This window comes from Aegilops tauschii, chromosome 4 (genome assembly GCF_002575655.3).
Source record: "Aegilops tauschii subsp. strangulata cultivar AL8/78 chromosome 4, Aet v6.0, whole genome shotgun sequence".
In the NCBI taxonomy this organism is placed as follows: Eukaryota; Viridiplantae; Streptophyta; class Magnoliopsida; order Poales; family Poaceae; genus Aegilops; species Aegilops tauschii.
This window is the reverse complement of record NC_053038.3, coordinates 498686590-498707386: the sequence shown is the minus strand read 5'-3', so window position 1 is coordinate 498707386 and position 20797 is coordinate 498686590. Positions and strand designations below refer to the sequence as shown.

At 45.7% G+C, this 20797-nt stretch overlaps 3 protein-coding genes across 5 annotated transcripts; 1 reads left to right on the top strand and 2 right to left on the bottom strand.

The window, feature by feature from the left end:
• Positions 1–1389: 1389 nt before the first annotated feature.
• LOC109771449 (CSC1-like protein At4g35870) lies at positions 1390–5863 on the bottom strand. Of its 2 annotated transcripts, XR_012182639.1 has the most exons (3): positions 3224–5863; positions 2387–2509; positions 1390–1704 (listed from the first exon to the last, which is right to left on the bottom strand). XR_012182639.1 is itself a non-coding variant. In XM_020330149.4 (2 exons), the coding sequence occupies exon 1, from the start codon at positions 5618–5620 to the stop codon at positions 3236–3238; it is 2385 nt and encodes a 794-aa protein (XP_020185738.1). In that variant the 5' UTR covers positions 5621–5829; the 3' UTR covers positions 1390–1704; positions 3224–3235. The 2 variants fall into 2 exon arrangements, 1 of the variants encoding a protein (XP_020185738.1); XM_020330149.4 differs by lacking the exon at positions 2387–2509 and having other exon boundaries at positions 3224–5829.
• Positions 5864–8373: 2510 nt separating this feature from the next.
• LOC109771448 (protein CHAPERONE-LIKE PROTEIN OF POR1, chloroplastic) lies at positions 8374–12568 on the top strand. The gene is made up of 3 exons (XM_020330148.4): positions 8374–8845; positions 9687–10041; positions 12209–12568. The coding sequence occupies exons 1-3, from the start codon at positions 8537–8539 to the stop codon at positions 12382–12384; spliced, it is 840 nt and encodes a 279-aa protein (XP_020185737.1). The 5' UTR covers positions 8374–8536; the 3' UTR covers positions 12385–12568.
• Positions 12569–13443: 875 nt separating this feature from the next.
• LOC109771447 (probable protein phosphatase 2C 28) lies at positions 13444–17691 on the bottom strand. Of its 2 annotated transcripts, none has more exons than XM_020330146.4 (5): positions 16899–17691; positions 16331–16711; positions 15507–15874; positions 14599–14835; positions 13444–14013 (listed from the first exon to the last, which is right to left on the bottom strand). In XM_020330146.4, exons 2-5 carry the CDS (start codon positions 16650–16652, stop codon positions 13741–13743), a joined length of 1200 nt encoding a protein of 399 aa, XP_020185735.1. In that variant the 5' UTR covers positions 16653–16711; positions 16899–17691; the 3' UTR covers positions 13444–13740. The 2 variants fall into 2 exon arrangements, with proteins under 2 accessions (XP_020185735.1, XP_020185736.1); XM_020330147.4 differs by having other exon boundaries at positions 17395–17558.
• Between the last annotated feature and the right edge of the window lie 3106 nt (positions 17692–20797).

Below are 20797 nucleotides of genomic sequence, written 5' to 3'. Positions count from 1 at the left end.
TTACAGCAAGTGCTTTGGATTTACTGTTTTTCGGCAATTCACAAACAAGTTGCCATGTCCGCGAAACTTGAAATCTTGAACCAAACTCGAGTCATTTGCATGTGAGATGTTTTTCAAATTTCTTGAATGAGTGGAAAGTAATACTCCTCTTTACAAATATCTTATAAGTATTTCTTTATAGAGGGAGTACTTTGGAACAACCTACCAACTTTGCACAAGTTTCATATGGGCTCACATAGCCCCCTAGACTCTAAGATTCGCCGAGTGGATTTTACATTTAGCTGAAAAGCCAACACGACCAACGTTTTGCCGTGCAACTATTGGCAAACGAACAGCTATTTTCAGCCACCAATAGCAACAGCTAGAGTGGAATATAAGAAAGAGAAGAAAAAAAAAGGTGCATGATCATCTAAAATTGGTAAGGTGCACAACATCAGACTCCCTCAAAAATGGTGGTGCCTAAGCGGCCCTTATGCGCTAAGCGACGGCCAAACACCTCACCTAGGACATAAGCCAAAGCCTAGGCGGTGTATGTAAGAATTTGTCCACTCCACCGAGAAATCATGCCATATAGTACTGACAGGCCAATAATGTACTCGTTTGCATTTTATATATGCACATAATAGCCTAAATACATGCCTATCAAGTCAAAACTGTATGGCCGCCTAGGAACTTAGGCGCTAGGCGAAGGCCAACGCCTAGCACTTTATTGAACCTTGATCATATAACCAAAAAAGTCAGATAAGACCAGAACCATATGAACGTTGCTACACACATGACATTTCACGGACGATATACGCATATCCTACATCCATGCGAAAGACTAAACCGTAGAAAGCTGTTGGATTAGCCATCGTGTGAGTATCGTGACAACATATCGTGTGTGAAGTAGTTTCGGAACCATATTGCCTCTGATTACACGCAGGCAAAAGCATCAATACAAGGAACACTGATAAAGAAAGGTACAGAGACAGCAAACTGCCAAATGGCCAAAGATACAGAAGAGAAAAGATGAAAAGGGAAGAAGAAACCTGGAACCAGGATGTCATCAAGATATAAATATGGCATATATGCTCATGGTACTGATGTTTGTGAAGCTACATCAAAACTTCAGGAGTTACCGCATAGTTAAGACTGTCAAAACTCCACAGTGCATAAGGTACTCTCAGCATTAAAATTTTCTTAAATCCTGAACATAACAATAATTCTCTTATAGTTGGGACATTCTAACACAGAAGAGATGGAAAGAATAAATGTGGCATGCACTGATACATCTGCTGCGGTTGGGCCTTTGCGTTAGATGGACGCAATTAAAGGGAAAAAAAAATCTCAAGATGGTGAACTCTAATAGTGTAGGAATAGGATGACACCAGATATTCTCTCATGGGATTTCCAAATGGCAGCTCATGCTTTCATGGTCCAAATCGAAGTCTATGTCATTTCCGAGTTCCAACACAACAGTTCCAGCTAGAAAAAAAGGAGCTGTCCTAGATTACTGTACAGAAACAACTGGGAGTCGTACAATGAGAAGCTCCGGTGATACTAGATGTCTATGTCAGGAAACAAGCGTGTATTGATTGACCTTGAGTGCTTCTTCAAGATTGATACAGATTCCAATCCAGGCCAGGTTGCGAAAAAACTTCATAATCCGTTGGACCGTCTACAAAGCTATTTAACTGTCTGCATCTCTATTAACAAGGATGGCTGGAGGCAATCAATATACAAACAACGGTTAATAAAGATACAAACACAGCAAATTAACAAATATAAGAACACTGGTTAATAAAGATACGAAGACAGCAAATTAATTAATGGCCTAACATACAAATGAGAAAAGATGAGAAGGGGATAAACCTGGAACAGGGATGTCAAAATAACCAATGATGTATCACAATACACTTGTGGCACATCATGGCACTAAACTACTATGTTTGCGAAGATATATACAAACTTCAGAAATTACTGTGTAGTTTGACTTTGCAATTCTCACAGTTCATAAGGTAGCTCCCAGTGTTAAAAAACACTTAAACCCCAAGCATAACAGTAATACTCTTATAGAATATTCTAACGCAGCACGCACTGATATATATGCTATGGCCTATGGTTGGGGCTTTTTGCACTAGATGCAGGCAATTCCAAGAAAAAGTTTATGAAGATGATGAATTGATCATGTAGGATAATGCCTGATGCTTTGGCATGAAATTTAAGATAGACTGCTCATGCCTACATGACCTAAACTGAAGTGTTTGTCATTTCCAAAACAAACAGTTCCAGCTAGAAAAAAAAAGAGAGTTAATCTACATAACTGTACAAAAGAATGAGAGCTGTACAATGTGAAGCTCCAGTGATACTAGGCGACTTTGAAATGAAACAAGTGTATATTAACCTTGAATTTTTCCTTCAGGATTGATACAGATCCCAATCCAGGTCAGGTTGTGAAAAAACTCCATAATCTGTTGGACCGTCTACAAAGCTATTTAACTGTCTGTGTCTCTATTAACATGGATGGCTGGAAGCAATCGATATAAACACAATGGTTAATACAGAATTACAGATACAAACACAGCAAATTAACAAATATATCAACAATGGTTAATAAAGATACAAACACATCAAATTAACAAATATATGAACACTCGTTAATAAATATACAAACACGCAAACTAACTAATGGCCTCACATATGAATGAGAAAAGATGAGGAACAGGGATGTCAAAATAACAATGATATATCAGTACACTTGTTGCACGTCAGGTACTAAACTACTAATGTTTGTGAAGCTACATCAAAACTTCAGAAGTTTACAGTATAGTTTGACTACAATTCACAGTACATAAGATAGATTCCAGTGTTAGAGATCTCATAAATCCCAAACATAACAATAATCCTCTTACAGTTGGAACACTAATACAGAAAAGATGGAAAGAATAAATGTGGCATGCACTGATGTATCTGCTGCGGTTGGGGCTTTTTGCGTTAGATGGAGAATCTCAAGATGATGAACTGATCATGTATGATAATGCCTGATGTTTTTTCATGCAATTCAGATAGACAGCTCATGCCTACATGATCTAAATTGAAGTGTTTGTCATTTCCAAAACGAACAGACCGGCTAGAGAAAAAAGGAGTTAATCTACATCAACTATACAAAAGAACAAGAGATGTACAATGTGAAGCTCTGGTGATAGTAGATGACTTCGAAATGAAACAAGTGTGTATTGACCTTGAGTTTTCTTCAGGATTGATACAGATTCCAATCCAGGTCAGGTTGTGAAAAAACTTCATAATCCGTTGGACCGTCTACAAAGCTATTAACTGACTGCATCCCTTCTAACAAGGACGGCTGGAAGCGATCACTTCCAGACGGCAGCAACTTATAGAACACTAACAGCCCAAGAGTACATATAGCCTGCAGCTTCATGGAATCACCCTGGACTGCGAAGAAGAGCAACATAGCAGCAAGAAAGAAGATAACACAGAATTGCATGATGCACAGCACCCTATCCATCAGCTTCCCATCATTGCCTGCAGGAAATCCTCTGACTCTGTACACGAACAGGAAGTTGTACTTGTCCACAAGGTAACGGTAGCCAAAGTATACTGCACCGACAGGAACCACAAGCGGAGCGAACAGTGAGTAGATCATCGTGAGCGCGAATATTGTGATGTCAAATGCATAGTATTGTGCAAAGTCGAATTTCTGCTTTGGCATGTGGAAGCTCCGGTTTATTGGGTACATGGAAAGATCATGCCCCTCGAAACCATTCAGAATGTCACTGTCTTCTCTCTCAGACATTAGAGGCGATATCAGACCATTTGTTTCCTCGCCATTGTTCATAGATCTGTACTCCTCATTTTCTTCAGGGACCAACTGGACCATATCATTCTTTCTGAATTTCTTCAGTATATGCTTTATCCAAGGGATTGGAGCCAGCAGATCAAAAGATATTCCCAGAAAGGTGCATGTGATTAAGAACGCCAGGGAAGAAAGTGAAGATCTCGACAAGAATGATGGGCTCAGGTAATGTTCAATCTGCTTGCAATCTGCACTATCTAAGTAGCACCGTCCCATGCTAAGAATCCAACTTTCAAGTGACGATTCCACCAGCGCACGCAACAAAATGAGATTAACAAGGAAGAAGCAAACCATCTTCAGCAATGCAGCTCTCTGCTCCCCCGACACTGTCAGATGGAACTCAAACTTGGAGAAGTACGAGAGTACTGATGGGATGATAATATACATGCTCACGAAGATGAGGACATTGGGTAGAAACTGAAAGATTATTGTCCAGAACCAGCTTGAGCCTTGAAGCCAAACAATCCATGATTTGGCATTATCCATAGCCTCCACATTGATGATCCGTGCTGCGTTTTGCATTCCACTGAGTATTGACAAGGGCGAACTGAAGAACAGGAGCATTACAATGAGGCAGGTGTTGACCGCAATCCGCCGCAAGGCTAGCGAGGTCTTGTTCATCCCAAGATGATTCCAGTAGATATCTGATGCTGGTGGCGCCCTCTCCACTCTCCATCGGCTCCTCTCAAGCTGGAGCTCCATCACTGGGAAGAACCTGCCAATGGGTGTCTTCTTCCTTTCCATTCGGAAATCCCTCACAGCCTTGTTTGCCGTGTACACATCCTTGAACACAATGAAAGCTATGCCAGCACCAGGTGCACGGCCTTCCTTGTAATCCGACAGCCTGCTCCCAATCACGAGTTTCCTTGTCTGCAGCTTCCTTAGCCTCTCATCATCAGTAAACCCGAACCTCTGCGCGGCCATTGCCCACAGCTCTTTGCATCTCCTGACGAGCCAGTGGGCTTCCAACTGCCCTGATTCATCCTGCACAAACTCGTCAAACAGGCTGCGGGCGTCCATCTTGGCCTCCAGCCAGGAGATCTTGTTCCGGACCTTCCCCCACTCGTCGGCGAGGTACTCGAGCGTGCAGAGGTCGAAGGGCACAATGACGCGGTACACCTTGCCGGGGTACTTGTGCTCGAAGTACTCCTTGAGGGGGGCCTTGTCGGCGGCGAGCGCCCTGGGGATGCCCTGGATCATGATGGTGAAGACGGCGACGGAGCTGGAGTTGGGGTCGCTGGGGTTGCCGTTGCCGTCGCGGAAGCGGGTGATGCGGAGGGCGTCCTCCATGCGGGAGATGCCGAGGTGCGCGATGGCGACGACGGCGGCGGTGAGGAGGAGGTGGAGCCAGAGCAGCGGGGAGGCCCTGGGGATGTGGGAGATGGTGGTGGCGGCGAACTGGTCGGCGATGGCGGCGTCCCCGGCGAGCAGGTTGAGCGGGAGGGCGGCCGCGAAGGCGGCGGCGGAGACGGCGGCGAGGACGAGGAAGGAGGCGCGCTCGAAGAGGAGGAACTGGGCGGCGTCGGCGCCGCAGTGGAGCGCGATCTGCGGGGCCGTGGCGTGGTAGACGGCGAGCAGCTTGGCGGCGAGCGCGGAGGGCCCCGGGATGCGGCGGTGGTCGAAGCGGAGCTTGACGAGGAGGAAGAGGAGCACGCAGGAGGCGGCGCCCACCGCCGAGATGTTGACGAGGTACTGGATGCTCCCGTACCACGCCTCCGGCTCCCCGCCCGCCGCGTCCTCCGGCGACGGCGCGCCCGGGCCCATCGGGTCAACGGGGGCGGAAACCCTAGCTGGATTTCTCGCCGCGGATTACGCCGGCGGTGGAGATGCCTTGCCGGTTGCCGCCTCCGTTGGTTCGTGGACGGGGGTGGGGTGGGGTGGGGCTGGGCGAGATCCCGACGGGAGGGGACGACGGGCGGGCTTGCTTACCCGTGCCGACCCTACCCGCGCCGTGGTTTGAGTCGCTGCCGGGTGGGGACGGCGGGGAAACGTGTGGTTTTCCTTCTTGTGTTTTCCGGGAAACGGTGGACAAGTTAAAGAAATACTTCGAGGTTAAGGTGACTAGGACTCATGTTACTTGTGGCCCGCTAGTTAGTGAGTTTAGCTTTATTTAATTTAGTGGTGATGATATTTGGTTTGCTATTGTGTACTACTACTAGCTAGTACTTCCTCCGTTCCTAAATATTTGTCTTTTTAGAGATTTTAAAGGACTACCACATACGGATGTATATAGACATATTTTAGAGTGTAGATTCGCTCATTTTGCTCCGTATGTAGTCACTTGTTGAAATCTCTAGAGAGACAAATATTTAGGAACGGAGGAAGTACTAGTCAATGCGTACGTGCAATGCACGTTAATTTGGAAATATATTAAATGCATGCGGATATTAAGTAGGATATTATTTGCGTGTTATTATGTGATTAGCACTATATTTGGCATGAAATTAACTACACGCTAAACATGTTGAGCGCTCGACATTGAAGCAATCTAGGTCGTTGGATTGACATGATTTGATGGATGAGATTAATTGGATCTGCCCCTTTGGGTCTTTTTATATTGGTATAGATATAGATAATCAAAGGTTTGTTCCCAATAAAACTAGTAGGGTTTGTTGAAGTTGCTTTCGAAAGGAGGTTCTTGAATTTCATCTAGTTTCGCGGATGCTTATTCTTTTCTAATATAACAGGGAGATTATCACGTGTGATGATAACAAAAGTATTAAAACTTTATACCACCGGCATAAGCCACGGATGTGGTTTGGCTCCAGCAATTAAGCATATCGGCTAAGACATAGATCTATGTATCATATCAGTGTCAGTTCATTAATAACATATATTACAAGAGGAGGTAACATACAGAATTACGTCAAGAAACCTAACGAGTGTAGACGTTACAGTGTTTGGCTCTGGAGGTGACACGGATGCTTGGAGTGCTTGGTGTCCACAGAATGTGATTGGAGGGTATCCCTTTGCATGTTGTGCACTTTAGGCATATGTTCGAACCAACTTTCTCAAGGAATAATATGGACAACCAGGTATCTTTTTATCAAGTAGCACAGAATTTTGGTTATTGTCGTGGTGTCCTTTGCAAAGGCTTTCACTATTGCAGTAGATGTTGTCACATAAACGAGTATACATGCCAAGTCACCTTTTGTTGCAAACATAGCGATGAGGTTCTTGGGGAAAGAACTCATGCGCCTTATGTGGGTGTGTTAGGCAACCTAATAATAACAGAAAGAGAGATTAGAACTCATATGTTGCATGCCTTGTAAAGGAAAAAACATGTGCTTTGACACTTCTTAATTTCAATTAGTTGTTTTGCAAGGTTGTGTTACTCATTCACCAGCCCATAGTTCTTTCGAGACATATATTTTTCATGAAAGTTATGTTACACCTAAAAAAGAGATAGCCACATGAATGTTGCCTCAAAGGGCTCCAAAGTAAATATTACCCAGAAAAGTGTACAGGTTCACATTGTATAGGAGAGGAAGTAATCACATTTTGTTTCCTTAAAATTTTATTGACCAAAAGGTCGTAAAATAAGAAAATCTTCTCATACGCAACTCCCACCAGTCAGGCATTTGCGTCAAAGAGCATGTTATTACTTGAGACACCAACTATGAACATGACAAAGGATCATACATATAAGTCGTCTAAAACTAAAATATGAGTCATCATAGAAAGGAAAAAAGGGGACAAGGCACTATGTTATAGTTATATTTTGATACTCAGTTAAGCATATTCGTTGATAAACATACACACCTGTTATATTAGGTGACAAACAAGAAATGCAAAGATATATATAATAATGTCAAACAAAAGAACATCTCGGGTGGCCAACTATATCATATGAGCGAGCAACCCACTCAGTTCAATCCACTATCTCTCTCTCTCCCTTCTCTCTATTTTGGGGGATACAATGGACTCCTCCATTCCCGTTAATGAAACTCAAGTTATACATTGCTTCTCCCGATAGAGCGTTAAGAAACATAAGAAAAGAGCACCGAACAACCATGAAGTCATGAACCACACATGTCAGCACGTTGAGTCGTTTTACCACAAAACCTATCCCTTCGACATGTTGGAGTCCACCCACACGCAAGATTACAGACCTCCTTGTCGCATTCCGCAACATTTCAACCGCCTTTTCCGCGGTACTTTTCGTGGCCTTTGGTTTCAGCAAATCGCTTGGCAGATACTAATTTTATAAATAACCCCCTACCAGGGTAAGGACTAAGGAGGAAGTTTATAACCATCCTTTCTGGTATTACTATTCGTGATGACTTCTGTTAGTCCATAAATTCACCCTCCTTCAGGCCTCCAATTTTGCTATCTTATAGAAAGTATAATGCTCCTATAAAAAAGGGAAATAAAAAGTCAGACAAATTAATTATCACAGATCTAGTGACTTTGAAATGACACCAACAAAATCAAATCTTTATCCAAATAAATATGCCTTTCGAAGCTTATCCGCCTCCTACAAAAAGAATCCGCAGATTGTGTCCGAAAGCCCCCGACCCGAAGCCGTAGAAATTGGCGGCCGGACGGACGGCCAAAATCATCATCACCCATTAAAAAAAAGATCTCAACGGTGGCATCCAACCATCCATCCGCGGACAGCAGAAGCCGACGCGCACGGCAGCAGCGCCAGACCACGCGAGCGCAGCCAAAGGAAGGAAAATGGCCACGGCCCTCTCCCTCGGCGGTGCCGGCGCCGGCGCCGGCGGGTGCCTCCTCCGCAGGCGCCCCGCGTCCTCCGTGGCCAGGTGCTGCGCCGCGCCCCGCCGCTCCCCCTCGCGCCGCCGGGCCCCGACGCGGCGCCTGGCCGCCTCGCGCGCGGACGACTCCTCGCCGGCGCCCTTCGAGATGACGGTGGAGGGCGCGCTCAAGCTGCTCGGCGTCGCTGAGGGCGCCTCCTTCGACGAGATCCTCCGCGCCAAGAAGGCCGTCGTCGCCTCCTGCAAGGACGACCCGGACGCCGTCGCCCAGGTCCCTCCCCCTCCCTCCCTTCCTCCCCCCGAACCTCTCCTCCACTCCATGCCGGCCCCTTTCCGCGCTCGCTTGATGCTCAACTGAATCCATCTTTAAAAGGATGCTTCGATTATCCCACAGCTTGCTAATTTAGGACGACAAAGCCGCCTCAATCATCAAATTGGTAATGCAAGAACGGCGATGTATGTTCACTTTTCAATATCCTGAAGCAAAATCAGGTTACAATCTACTTCCGTACATGGCGAAGAAAAGCGGAGACCTGATCATGATCAATTTGGGCAGATTGGTGCACAGTTGTTCCCATGTGATGAATCGAGGCTGTTAAAATACTCTACTTTTGGCATTAAGTGCGTTAGCTTATAGTGGTAGCACTATTTGTATATCCATGGACATGGGCCATGGTGGAGGTGATCATATATATTCATATCATATCATGTGCTGTCAACTTTGGACCAGTGACTTGGCTCGGCCCGTAGGAAGGGAAGGAGTGTAAATTTCTGTTCCTTCATTTCGACAAGTTACCACTGACTGCCCGGTTTTTCTACGCAATTCCGTGTGGATTTTTGTCCTTTGTAATAACCTTTCTTGTTCCAGCGAACTAGCTGTAATTTGTTCTTGTTTGCTTGTGCAAGTTGTCTTCCTGATAAGTACTCTTGCTTGCGCCCATGCCCAATCTTTCAACTGTCTGTTTCAAGGCAGAACTGGGACTCCTAAAAGAAACAATTGGATCATAAGTTGCTGGCAGCATCAATCATTGATGTTTTAACAGATTTTGTTGCACACAGCATCAAAGGCGTCCCGGATGCGATGTTTGACTCCGTGTCCTGTTTCATTCCAGGTCGAGGTTGCCTATGATATGCTGCTAATGCAGAGCTTATCACGGCGGAGGGCTGGCAAGGTTGTCGATAACAGCGTCCGCTACGCTGATGTGAAACCTGTCAAGACTGCAGGAACAGCGCCGCAATGGATGCAGTCAGCCATGAAGAACGTGCCTCTGACATTGGAGGCCCCAGCTTCGAGCAGCTTGGGCATCCAGTCATCCATTTATGGTGCACTGATGGTTTTCACATATGCGAGTGGAACCTCTACATCTTTACCATCAGCATACACTAGCCCTGATGTGCCTGGATTTATCCTAGCAACAGGGTTCGGCGCTTCATTGTATTTTCTGTCCAAGAAAAACATGAACTTAGGTAAATTCTTCCACCACTTTGTTATCGCTATTTGCTATAATATCTACTCTGATGCTCCTCTACATTTAGTACGGTTCGAACATGTTTTTAGTTTCTGTTCAACACTCTCTGTCTCTGGCTTTGGCATTAAAAACATGGAAACACTACTACAAACTACTCCCTCTGTAAACTAATATAAGACTTTTTAGATCACTACTTTAGAGGTAAACTAATATAAGACTTTTTAGATCACTACTTTAGTGATCTAAAAAGCCTTATATTAGTTTACAGAGGTAGTTGTTTTGAAGCTACAATACAACCTATATCACCAGTGGTGTCGGCTTGTTCTGCTCACCTGGGGGCATTATTTAGTTAATATAAAGCATCTAGTGTTGTTATATCTGTAGCCTTAACTGTTATCTTGCCTTTAGAAGCAGTATTGTCATGGTAGTTTTCTTAGTAGCTGATTTTCTTCCTTATATATTTGCTCAGTTTACTTTCAGTGAAAGAACAACATTAGAAGCATGGAATGAAACATGCAATCAAAAAAAAAGGACAGAATAAAGCAAATAAGAGGTACTTGTATGCTAAGAAAGGACCCTGCTCCAGTGCCAATTAATCCGTGTTGGCTGTAAGGATGAGTAGTAGAGATTACTTGCAGTGCATGAACTCATATTGGCTAAAGGGGTGGTTGGTATTGTTGTTATAGACTCATAGTTCGATGCTTGTACGTCTCTTGCACATCAGCTTTTTAGACTAGGTCAGCAGTTTCCCAAGATTGCATGGTTGTCGTGTAGTGCGCGCCTTGGCATTGTATTGCATGCCTTTTAGACTAGGTCAACAGTTTCCCAAGATTGCATTGTTGTCGTATAGTGCGCGCCTTGGCATTGTATTGCATATGGACTATCTTACAGTCTTTAGGTGAAACCTGGTTCAAAGAGATCAGTACCGTGCAGTGCTGAAAGTCTCTGCGAACTTCTAAGGGATACATTGTGAAGCAAATCCAGTTATTCAGCTATTGTAGCAACAATCGAATTGTGTCCCTGTGCACACTTTTTGAGTGAAAACATAACATGTCAAAACATACCATGCAGCAATTTTACTCTTGGTTGTCCTGTCTACAAAGTTGCTAGTGAATAAACATGTTTGGATCTGGCTGGCTGGCATAAGTCCACAAACCTCCAACCGGCTTTTGTGTTTGTATCGCACATGGACTATATTTTGTAGTCTTTAGGTGAAAATTACACTTGGTTCAAAGAGACAAATGCTCAGCGGTGCTGAAAGTTCTGTGCGAACTTCAAAGAGATACATTGTCAATCAAATTCAGCTATTGTAGCAACAAACAATTTTATTCTGTACACGCTTCTTGAGTGAGAAGATAACATGACAAAACAGCGATTTGTTCCTTCAGAGTAGATCTGAAGATAAGAGCGTTAGAGATCCACAATCCTATATGATTGTAGGTTATATTCTCTCATGGTCTCGTGTGATTATGGGATTGTTGTCATAGTTCAATGCTTGTATGTCTCATGCAACATCACCTTTTTAGTTTAGGTCAGCGGTTTCCCAAGATTACATTGTTGTCGTGTAGTGCGTTGCTTCACATTGTATTGCATGTGGACTAGCTTTAGGATTTAGGTGAAAAGAAAAAAAAACTTGGTTCAAAGAGATAGATGTTGTGTGGTGCTGAAAGTTTTGTGTGAACTTCAGAGAAATATACTGCAGGCAAATTCAGTTATTCAGCTGTTGTAGCAACAACCGAAACTGTGTCCTGTACACACTTTTTGAGTGAAAACATAACATTGTCAAACCAGTGATCTGTTACTTGAGAGTAGTACATCTGAAGATAAAAAAGCCCATGGATCCACGATCATACACGGTTGTAGGGTTATAATCTCGCGTATGATTATTTAATTTGACTTGCCATATGGAGCTATTTTATCTCTTTACTACCTTCGGTCTTGGATATGCTGTCTTTAAAGTTGCTAGTGAATAAATGCGTATGGATCTATCTGGCTGACACAAGTCCACAAACCTCCAACCTGCTTTTGTGTTTGTTATGGCACTGCTTAATTGTGGGAGGAAACCTTGCCCAATGTCATGTACATTGATCACTGCTGCTCTTGTGCCAACCTTCCTGCTTCGATTTGGAACGAAATGAATGCCTCTGTGGTCCTTGTTCATGCAGGTAAGGCCGCATTGATCACCGTCGGGGGGCTGGCAGTCGGTGCGACGGTCGGGTCCGGCGTGGAGAGCTGGCTGCAGGTTGACATTGTGCCCTTCCTGGGCATCCACTCCCCTGCGGTCGTCGTCACCGAATTCATTCTCTTCTCGCAATTGTTGGTGTCGCTGTTCGTTAGGTAGGGTCTGTGGGCAAGCTAAGCTGTCAGCTGGCCTGTAACTGACTGAAAAATGGTGCATCTTTTCCCCAGAAGATGCAAAAAGCAGCTGTGTATAGCAAAAACAGTACTACAGCGGGGATCTAAGTCCCTTGTACTTCAATCATCACTTGTATCTAGCCTTTTCTCCGTTGTCCGCCCCGATTTCATTTGTCGGTTTCTTCTTCGCCCTTGTTTGGAAATTGTGGTGTGGACTGTGAAGTTTGTTTTCGATAAAGGGCACTTTATTACTTAAAAGGTTTAAGCATTACACCTGGCCTCTGCATAACTGAGATGCACACGGCCAAAACCAAGTCCAAGTTCCAAGAAAATCAAAAAGGCAGGATACAAGTAATCATGTGAAGACTATATAATGCCCGAGACTCTGAAGTTTGTACTTACTCACAAACCACATCATGAATCCTAGGATGAAAACTGGGCCTTGCATTGAGCTTTGCATGCAGCTGAAGGTTTTCAGTATGTGGATCAGTAAGATTCAAGGGAGAACAACTTGCGAAGATTCCGATCGTCGAATTTCAGGCGAAGTCGGATGGCACCCAGATTTTGTTTCTCAAATTTCAACCTGTGAAATTTATGAAGAACTTGCTCTGTTGCGTTGTTTCTATCTGTGAAACGACAAGCTGCTTGTCAGCTAATTTAATCTACCGCCACTCCAGTAAAAATCAAAGCCCCATGACCATGAGAGGAACAATTGGGCCCTTTGATGCCCATGCTATGGGTGTGATCCAAGCTATCTAGTCCAGACCTAATTCCTGTTGGATGAGTGTCCCAACTGGCAACCTGATCAAGTTCAAGGCACCGCACCACACGTGCCCCCCCAGGGCCAGAATCCGCGTTGATATCCTTCTCATGTGATCATGTCGGCACCAAACCATTGGCCTACCTTGCTCACCCAGATACACACACAGGCCAAGTTCATCCGATTTCATAATGAATCTGCTGCAAAATAATTGGAGGCACCCCTTGACCTAACAGAGTCATCAGTCAAGCCAGGCACCCGGTTTTCGACGGCGAAAACAAGAGATGGAAGAACACGGACTATTGCGAAAAGAGACGGCGATGTTCCGGACAAATTTACAGCCACCTTGTCCTCCTCCCTCATTGGAGAAGAGAAAAAAGGATAGATAAAAGAACAAAGGGGAGGAGGATTGCGTCGCCACGGAATGGCGGTGATCTAACCTTATACCTTGCTATCAGTACGCTAATTTAATTACCCGGGTGGAGCCTGAGCAGTTTCACAGCAGCAGGAAGCACTCTCTCTGCAGATGCTCCCATCATAGAGTTTCTCTTCATCGGCGCGGCGGTTTCTTCTTCTTCTCCTTCAGTAGGTGCTGCTCACCATGGCGGGGGCCGAGAAAGGCGCGAGGGAGTTGGCGGGGACGCTCACGCCGCCCCCTCGGACCGACACCGACGGGCTCTTGCTCCACCCCGCCCTGCTCACGGCGCTCGCGTCCAGGAACACCACGACCACCGTTATGTCGTCGTGGAAATGCCGCCGCACCCCGCGCTCGATCTTCTTCAGGTCCGAGTACCTCATCTCCCTCTTCTTGGCCGCCTCTTGCATCGCGGCTTTCACTAGCTTTCGAGCGATCCCCTGGCGAAAAAGAAATTGCATAATTTTCAGGAATGGGTGAAAATGATCGCATGCCAGAAGTAGGCTTGATTTTGATAATACAGCAGCCTAGGGATGACATGCAACTTGAGGTTTTTTTTAACGGTATGTTGCTTGAAATGCCACTTGGAGCTTAAAATAGGAAAACAACTTTAAGTGGAGAAGTGGTAAATGCTCCCTGCCAATTGAAAGCACAAGCATCCCCATCAAGTGCATAACTCAGATTATACTTGCTTGAAATAACGCCTAGAGTTTAAAATGGCAAAAAAACTTTGAGTAGAGAAGGGGTAACATACTCTCTACTAGTAAGTGATTGAAAACACAAGCATCCAGATAAAGTGCAGAATTTAGGCTACACTTGCTTGAAATAGCAAAACAACTTTTAGTCCCACCCACGCAAACAAATAAAGGCATTAAGAATATGCATATATTTCCTACATGCTGCTCATATATCTGATGAATTGGATGGGTACTGAGCGTCGAAAGGAATTTTGGATTTGAATCATGGAAACTTTTTCTTTAGGGATGAAATCCATAGAAACCGGAGAGTAGGAGAAGAACACATACATTACGAGGGTTACTTTGGACAAGGTCAACTGCTTCCTGATTGCTGAGGTGCTCCCATAGCCCGTCGGAAGCAAATATAACAAACTGATCACTCGGTTGTATTTGGTGAACAGCAATCGCAGGTTCAGAACTAAGAATTGGCTTCTTGAAGGTTTCCCGGAGCCGAAACTTGCTATGTAGAGGTGATCTGTTATACTCGGGTCTTTTCAGATATACATCTCCGATAGATCTTGAGATCTGCAGAATATCATCTCACCTCATAAGTTACAATTGAAGAAAAACAGTAGTAGAGCACCCCCAACTGTATGTATACCAGTATATATAATCCAGAAGAGAAAATTTACAGGAGCCTATAGACTGTTGTGTACACAAAGTAATAATATGTCATGACGAAAATCCCGAGTTGCAGTAACTAATGGTGTTGATTAGCTCAAAAGTTAATTGTGAAAATGACGATAACCATGGGTGACTGTAGAATGCATCACTTCCTCCTGCCTCTTGCTGGCACGCTTCCGTTATACAGAAAGCATGAACATCAATCTAGCATAGTCATATGGGAGGACAAGAGGCCCCAGTCAAAAAGATGGCAATTATGCAGCACCAAATCTTACCACACATTTATTTTTAGATATACGAAAAGCATGTTACATTATGTTGATGCAACCATATTTAGTGCAGGCACTTTAGCTCTGAGAACGATTGACTTACCTAATACCTAACTTGAAACAAACAGCGCAGACGCAAAAGTAATTATCCATACTCCGGAACGGAAAAAAAAGTGGAATTGCGATGAGATGGACAGATGATGTCACTGCCGCGAAGACTTCTAACAACAAATTAATAATTATCTAGGCAGGTCTAAATCTGAGAGTGATCTTATGCGCCTCACAGTACAGAATTTCGGTTACCTGGATGAGGCCCTTCACACGCCAAACGTTGTGTTTCAGAACCACAATTTGTGGATCATGAGGGTGTGATGACTGTAGCTCCTGCCTAACTTCCTCGTAGCACGCGTTGTGCTCTGCCGATAACTGCATGGCCACAACCTGACCGGTCGCCTTGACAAGCCTTCCCAGAACCGCACGCGAGTCGCCGGCGTTTGCGATGTAGAGAGTCCCGGAGCAAATTACGCCGACGAGGCAACAAGAGCCCACTGCTGCGATCTGAGGCTTCACAGACCATTCCTTGCTGACCACAGAAAGGAAGCCGTCCTCGGTTGCTTGGAAGGCTTTCCGGATCACATCGGCCGACATGCACTTGTGCTCGGTTGCAAATCCTGAAAAAGGAGATTGTTTATCATGCACTGACACTAACAAGGCTAACAATGAGTAAGAAACAGCCCCCAGAAAAAGAAAACAATTAAGTATAACAGAACAATGTCAGCATCAACAGAAGACATAAGCAGCTAGAAGAAGAGATGAATTTATTCTTTGTGAGATATAATACTAGCTCACTGCCGGTGACCACGCCATGTGTGATGCAAGCTTAGAAATAAGTCTACTGAACCTGCAATATTTTGCTCATCTTCTGATGTTACAGCAATGAGTACCAAACTATCACAGCCCTTCATTTTTTTATGAGAAAAATCAGTATGATTATATCGCAATCATGCTCGCAAAAATTGCAAAGCATGAACATCATAAGTTGGCAATTGATGATTTCATCATCAGTGGCGCCTCCCAAACTTAAAAAGAAATTAGCAGATGGGGATTTTTCTTGAGATGGGGCTTACTTCTGAGATGGTGGAACATGTTGTCATTGATGAAGCGGGAGGTCTCCGGGCCGCCGTGGCCGTCATAGACGCCGACGAAGGTGCCCTGCGGGCCGGGGTCGGCCATGGAGAGCGAGCCGGACTCGACCTGGCTCTGGTCCTCCAGCAGGTTGTTGGCCTGCACCACCGCCATGGAGAAGTCGCCGGTGGCCGCCTGCCCGGCGTCCTTGTACCACAGCAGCCCGTCCTGGCGGCCGGCGGCGTCGGAGCCCTTCTTGCCCCGCCGCCCGGCCCGGGACCGCGCGCCCCAGCACGACCTGAAGTAGTCCATCACCGCCGCCATCACGCCCTCCCCCCGCAGCTCCTCGCCGGCATCCCCGCCGGCCTCCCTATCTCCACCGCCTGCAACCAAACGGAATCATCAGTACTGCGGGTCAAGATCAAAAATTCCCCTCAGCAACCGGATCGCGGCCAAGGATCGATCAATCAATCAATCAACCAAGAAACCGCGTCAATCCCCGGCACCCAGAATCGCCCGGCGCAGAGCGCTGAATCAGATCGAGAGAAAGAAAGACGCAAGGCCTCTCACCTTTTTTCCCCTCTCTGTGTCCAAGTCCAAGAACTCCCCGCCGGGTTCGTGCTTGGATTCTTGGAATCTACTCAGATCTGGCGCGGGCGGCCACGAGCTTGCGCGCACGAACAGCGAGGATTGGGCGGACTGGACCGGCGGCCGCGCTCCGGGATCAAAGAGAATCAACCAGCCAAGCAAGCAAGGAGCTTGACAAAAAGAAAAGGAAAAATTCTCCCCCGTTCCTCCTCACCGTAGCTAGCTAGCTAGCTATATGTGATGTGCCCAATCTCTGGAACACTCGCTGGAAGTGGAAGGAATAGCTCAGAGGCAGTGCTCTCTCTCTCTCTCGATTCTCTTCTGAAGCCACACCCAACCCAACCCCAGCCTACTACTGCTAGTACGCAGGTGAGCGAGCTGAGGCAGGAGACCGAGGGGACAGAGAAGCCATTAAAAGAAGAGCAAGAGGGGGGAGAGGGGGGAGGTCAGGGCCAGCAAGGCAGGGATGGGCTCCTACCAATCCTGATTGTTGTGACTGGTTTGTGGTGGTGTGGACTGCTGCTGGCTGCAGGTGCAGGGCTATGTGTGCTCCCTCGACCTCGCTCGAGTCAGTTCAGCTCCCCTTCTTCCTCACTCCCGCCTCGCCTCACCTCAACCTGCCATGAGTGAAAACTGAAACCTGAAAAGAAAGAGAGCATCTTTTTATAGCGGTGGCGGCCGTCTCTGTTTGCAGAAAATGATGGCCGTCTAACTTAATCCTCCTCATCACTGCTACTAGTAGTAGTAATTGATTTGCATTGAATTGGCACCACCTGTTTTGAAATCCCCCTTCCCACTGCTGTTTGTCATTGGTGGTTTGCTGCTATAGTCCAATCTTCTCTTGAATTGGTTTGATTTGAATTGAGCTGAATCAATCAGCTTTGGATTCCCTAATAGACTATAGTTATAGTTACTGCTCCCTCCGTCCCATAATGTAAGACATTTTTTGACATTGATGTACTTCACAAAGTTCACACACATGTGCATGTTTCCATGTGCCTGTGGCGGAAAAAAGGAAAAGGGGATGGATGCATGTTTCCATGGGGATCTTGAAGGTCAAAGGGGTGCATATGTGCTGCTAACTCATCAAACCAAATCTATAGCCTGGAAAAAAAAGGCCGCCCCTCACTCACTCACATGCATGCACCCATTAAAAAGGTCAAAGGAACACTTTTTTTTCCTGCTCCTCCTCCTCCTTCTTGTTCTTATTTCTTCATTATTATTGTGGACGGACTGTTTTGTCACGGTTGAACTGCTATTTGAGAGAGAATATTTATGACCAAGACTTTGATTAACCATGGGGCAGCAGGCTGCGAGTTTAGACGGAGGACGTAGCTGGCCATGGCGATCGTGGGGACTGAACCAGGATGTGCTGGCCGTGATGGGTCGCACCAGGTTGTGCGGTCCTTGTTTCCTTCACTCGTTTTTTGGTGCCATGCGATTACCCAACTGCTGGAAAAGATGGTCAGAATCATCTGCAAATGAGTCGTCTATTTCCAAGTCGCCTGAAAATTAGCCGAGCGCTCTACGGTCACCAATGGCGGATCCTGGATTTATCGCTGTGGGACAACATTGCAATGGCTAGAAAAAATATATATAGACTACGCTACACCAAAATTAGTATGATGAACAAACGTTGCACTAGTAAAATAGATTTTGAAAATTGTTCGTGGGGGCCATGGTCCCCTGACCCACCCCTAGATCCGCCACTTGGCGGTCATGCCAACTGCGTGATTACTTGCTCCATTCAGTTTTCCTTTCTTTCTTTTTAGGGAATTTCCCGAGGTTCGAGAGCCAACCTCGGTCTACTTAAACGCTTGCCGCTTGTTGGACACGTGTTGCTTTTAGTGATTGTTTCTGCCCCTGCCCTGACATGCATTTCTGCCGATCATAACTACTTGATCGGTCGCCACTTGTTTGAGTCACATATAGTTTTCTTCAAAATGACCGTTTTATTGTCATTATGAGCTGTGACACGTGTTTCTGCCGACCCCAACCTGCTTGATCGGTCGCCGCTTGTTCAAGGTACACATCTTTCTTTTCCTCAAAATGGTCGTTTCTGCGATCGCCATGACACATATCATCGCGATCCCAACCTACTTGATCGGTCACCGCTTGTTCAAGGCACACATCTTTCCTTTCATCAAAATGCATGGTTGTTTCTACGATCACCATGACACGTATCGTCGCGATCCCAACCTACATGATCGGTCGCCGCTTGTTCACGGCACACATCTTCCTTTTCTCAAAATGGACATTTTTGCGATCGCCCATGACACGTATCGTCGCGGTCCCAACCTACCTGATCGGTCACCGCTTGTTCACGGCACACATCTTTTCTTTCGTCCAAATGATCGTTTCTACCATCGCCCATGACACGTATTGGCACGATCCCAACCTACTTGATCGGTCACCGCTTGTTCAAGGCACACATCTTTTCTTTCGTCCAAATGATCGTTTCTGCGATCACCATGACATCGCGATCCCAACCTACATGATCGGTCGCCGCTTGTTCACGGCACACATTTTCCTTTCCTCAAAATGGACATTTCTGCGATCGCCCATGACACGTATCGTCGCGATCCCAACCTACTTGATCGGTCACCGCTTGTTCACGGCACACATCTTTTCTTTCGTCCAAATGATCGTTTCTGCGATCGCCCATGACACGTATTGGCACGATCCCAACCTACTTGAATCGGTCACCGCTTGTTCAAGGAACACATCTTTTCCTTCGTCCAAATGGTCGTTTCTGCGATCACCATGACACGTATCGTCGCGATCCCAACCTACATGATCGGTCGCCGCTTGTTCACGGCACACATTTTCCTTTCCTCAAAATGGACATTTCTGCGATCGCCCATGACACGTATCGTCGCGATCCCAACCTACTTGATCGGTCACCGCTTGTTCACGGCACACATCTTTTCTTTCGTCCAAATGATCGTTTCTGCGATCGCCCATGACACGTATTGGCACGATCCCAACCTACTTGAATCGGTCACCGCTTGTTCAAGGCACACATCTTTTCCTTCGTCCAAATGGTCGTTTCTGCGATCACCATGACACGTATCGTCGCGATCCCAACCTACATGATCGGTCGCCGCTTGTTCACGGCACACATTTTCCTTTCCTCAAAATGGACATTTCTGCGATCGCCCATGACACGTATCGTCGCGATCCCAACCTACTTGATCGGTCACCGCTTGTTCACGGTACACATCTTTTCTTTCGTCCAAATGATCGTTTCTGCGATCGCCCATGACACGTATTGGCACGATCCCAACCTACTTGAATCGGTCACCGCTTGTTCAAGGCACACATCTTTTCTTTCGTCCAAATGGTCGTTTCTGCGATCACCATGACACGTATCGTCGCGATCCCAACCTACTTGATTAGTTGCCATTTTGTTTGAGACACGTACTATTTTTCTGTAAAATGGTTGTTTCTACACCGCCATGACACGTATTTTTACCTATCACAACCTACTTGATCGGTCACCGCTTGTCAAGGCACACACTTTTCCTTTCCTCAAAATGGTCGTTTTTGTCATCGCCATGACACGTATTGTCGTGATCCCAACCTACTGGATCGGTGGCCATTTATTTGAGATACACATTCTTTTCTTTAAAATGGTTGTTTGTGCCATTGTCTTGACACATAATTTTGCCGAACCCAAACTACTTGATCGGCCGCCACTTATTTGAGACGCATTTTTCTTTCTTCAAAATGATCACTTATGTCATCGTTCTTGAAAGAGCATGGTGCCCCATGTGTGGTTTTGGTAATTGATGCATTCTTTATGGACTAATGGTTGCCTTGAGTTATATTTGTAGGTTTTGTCCATAGGCTTTTCTTGAAGTCCATGTGTTGGTTTCAAG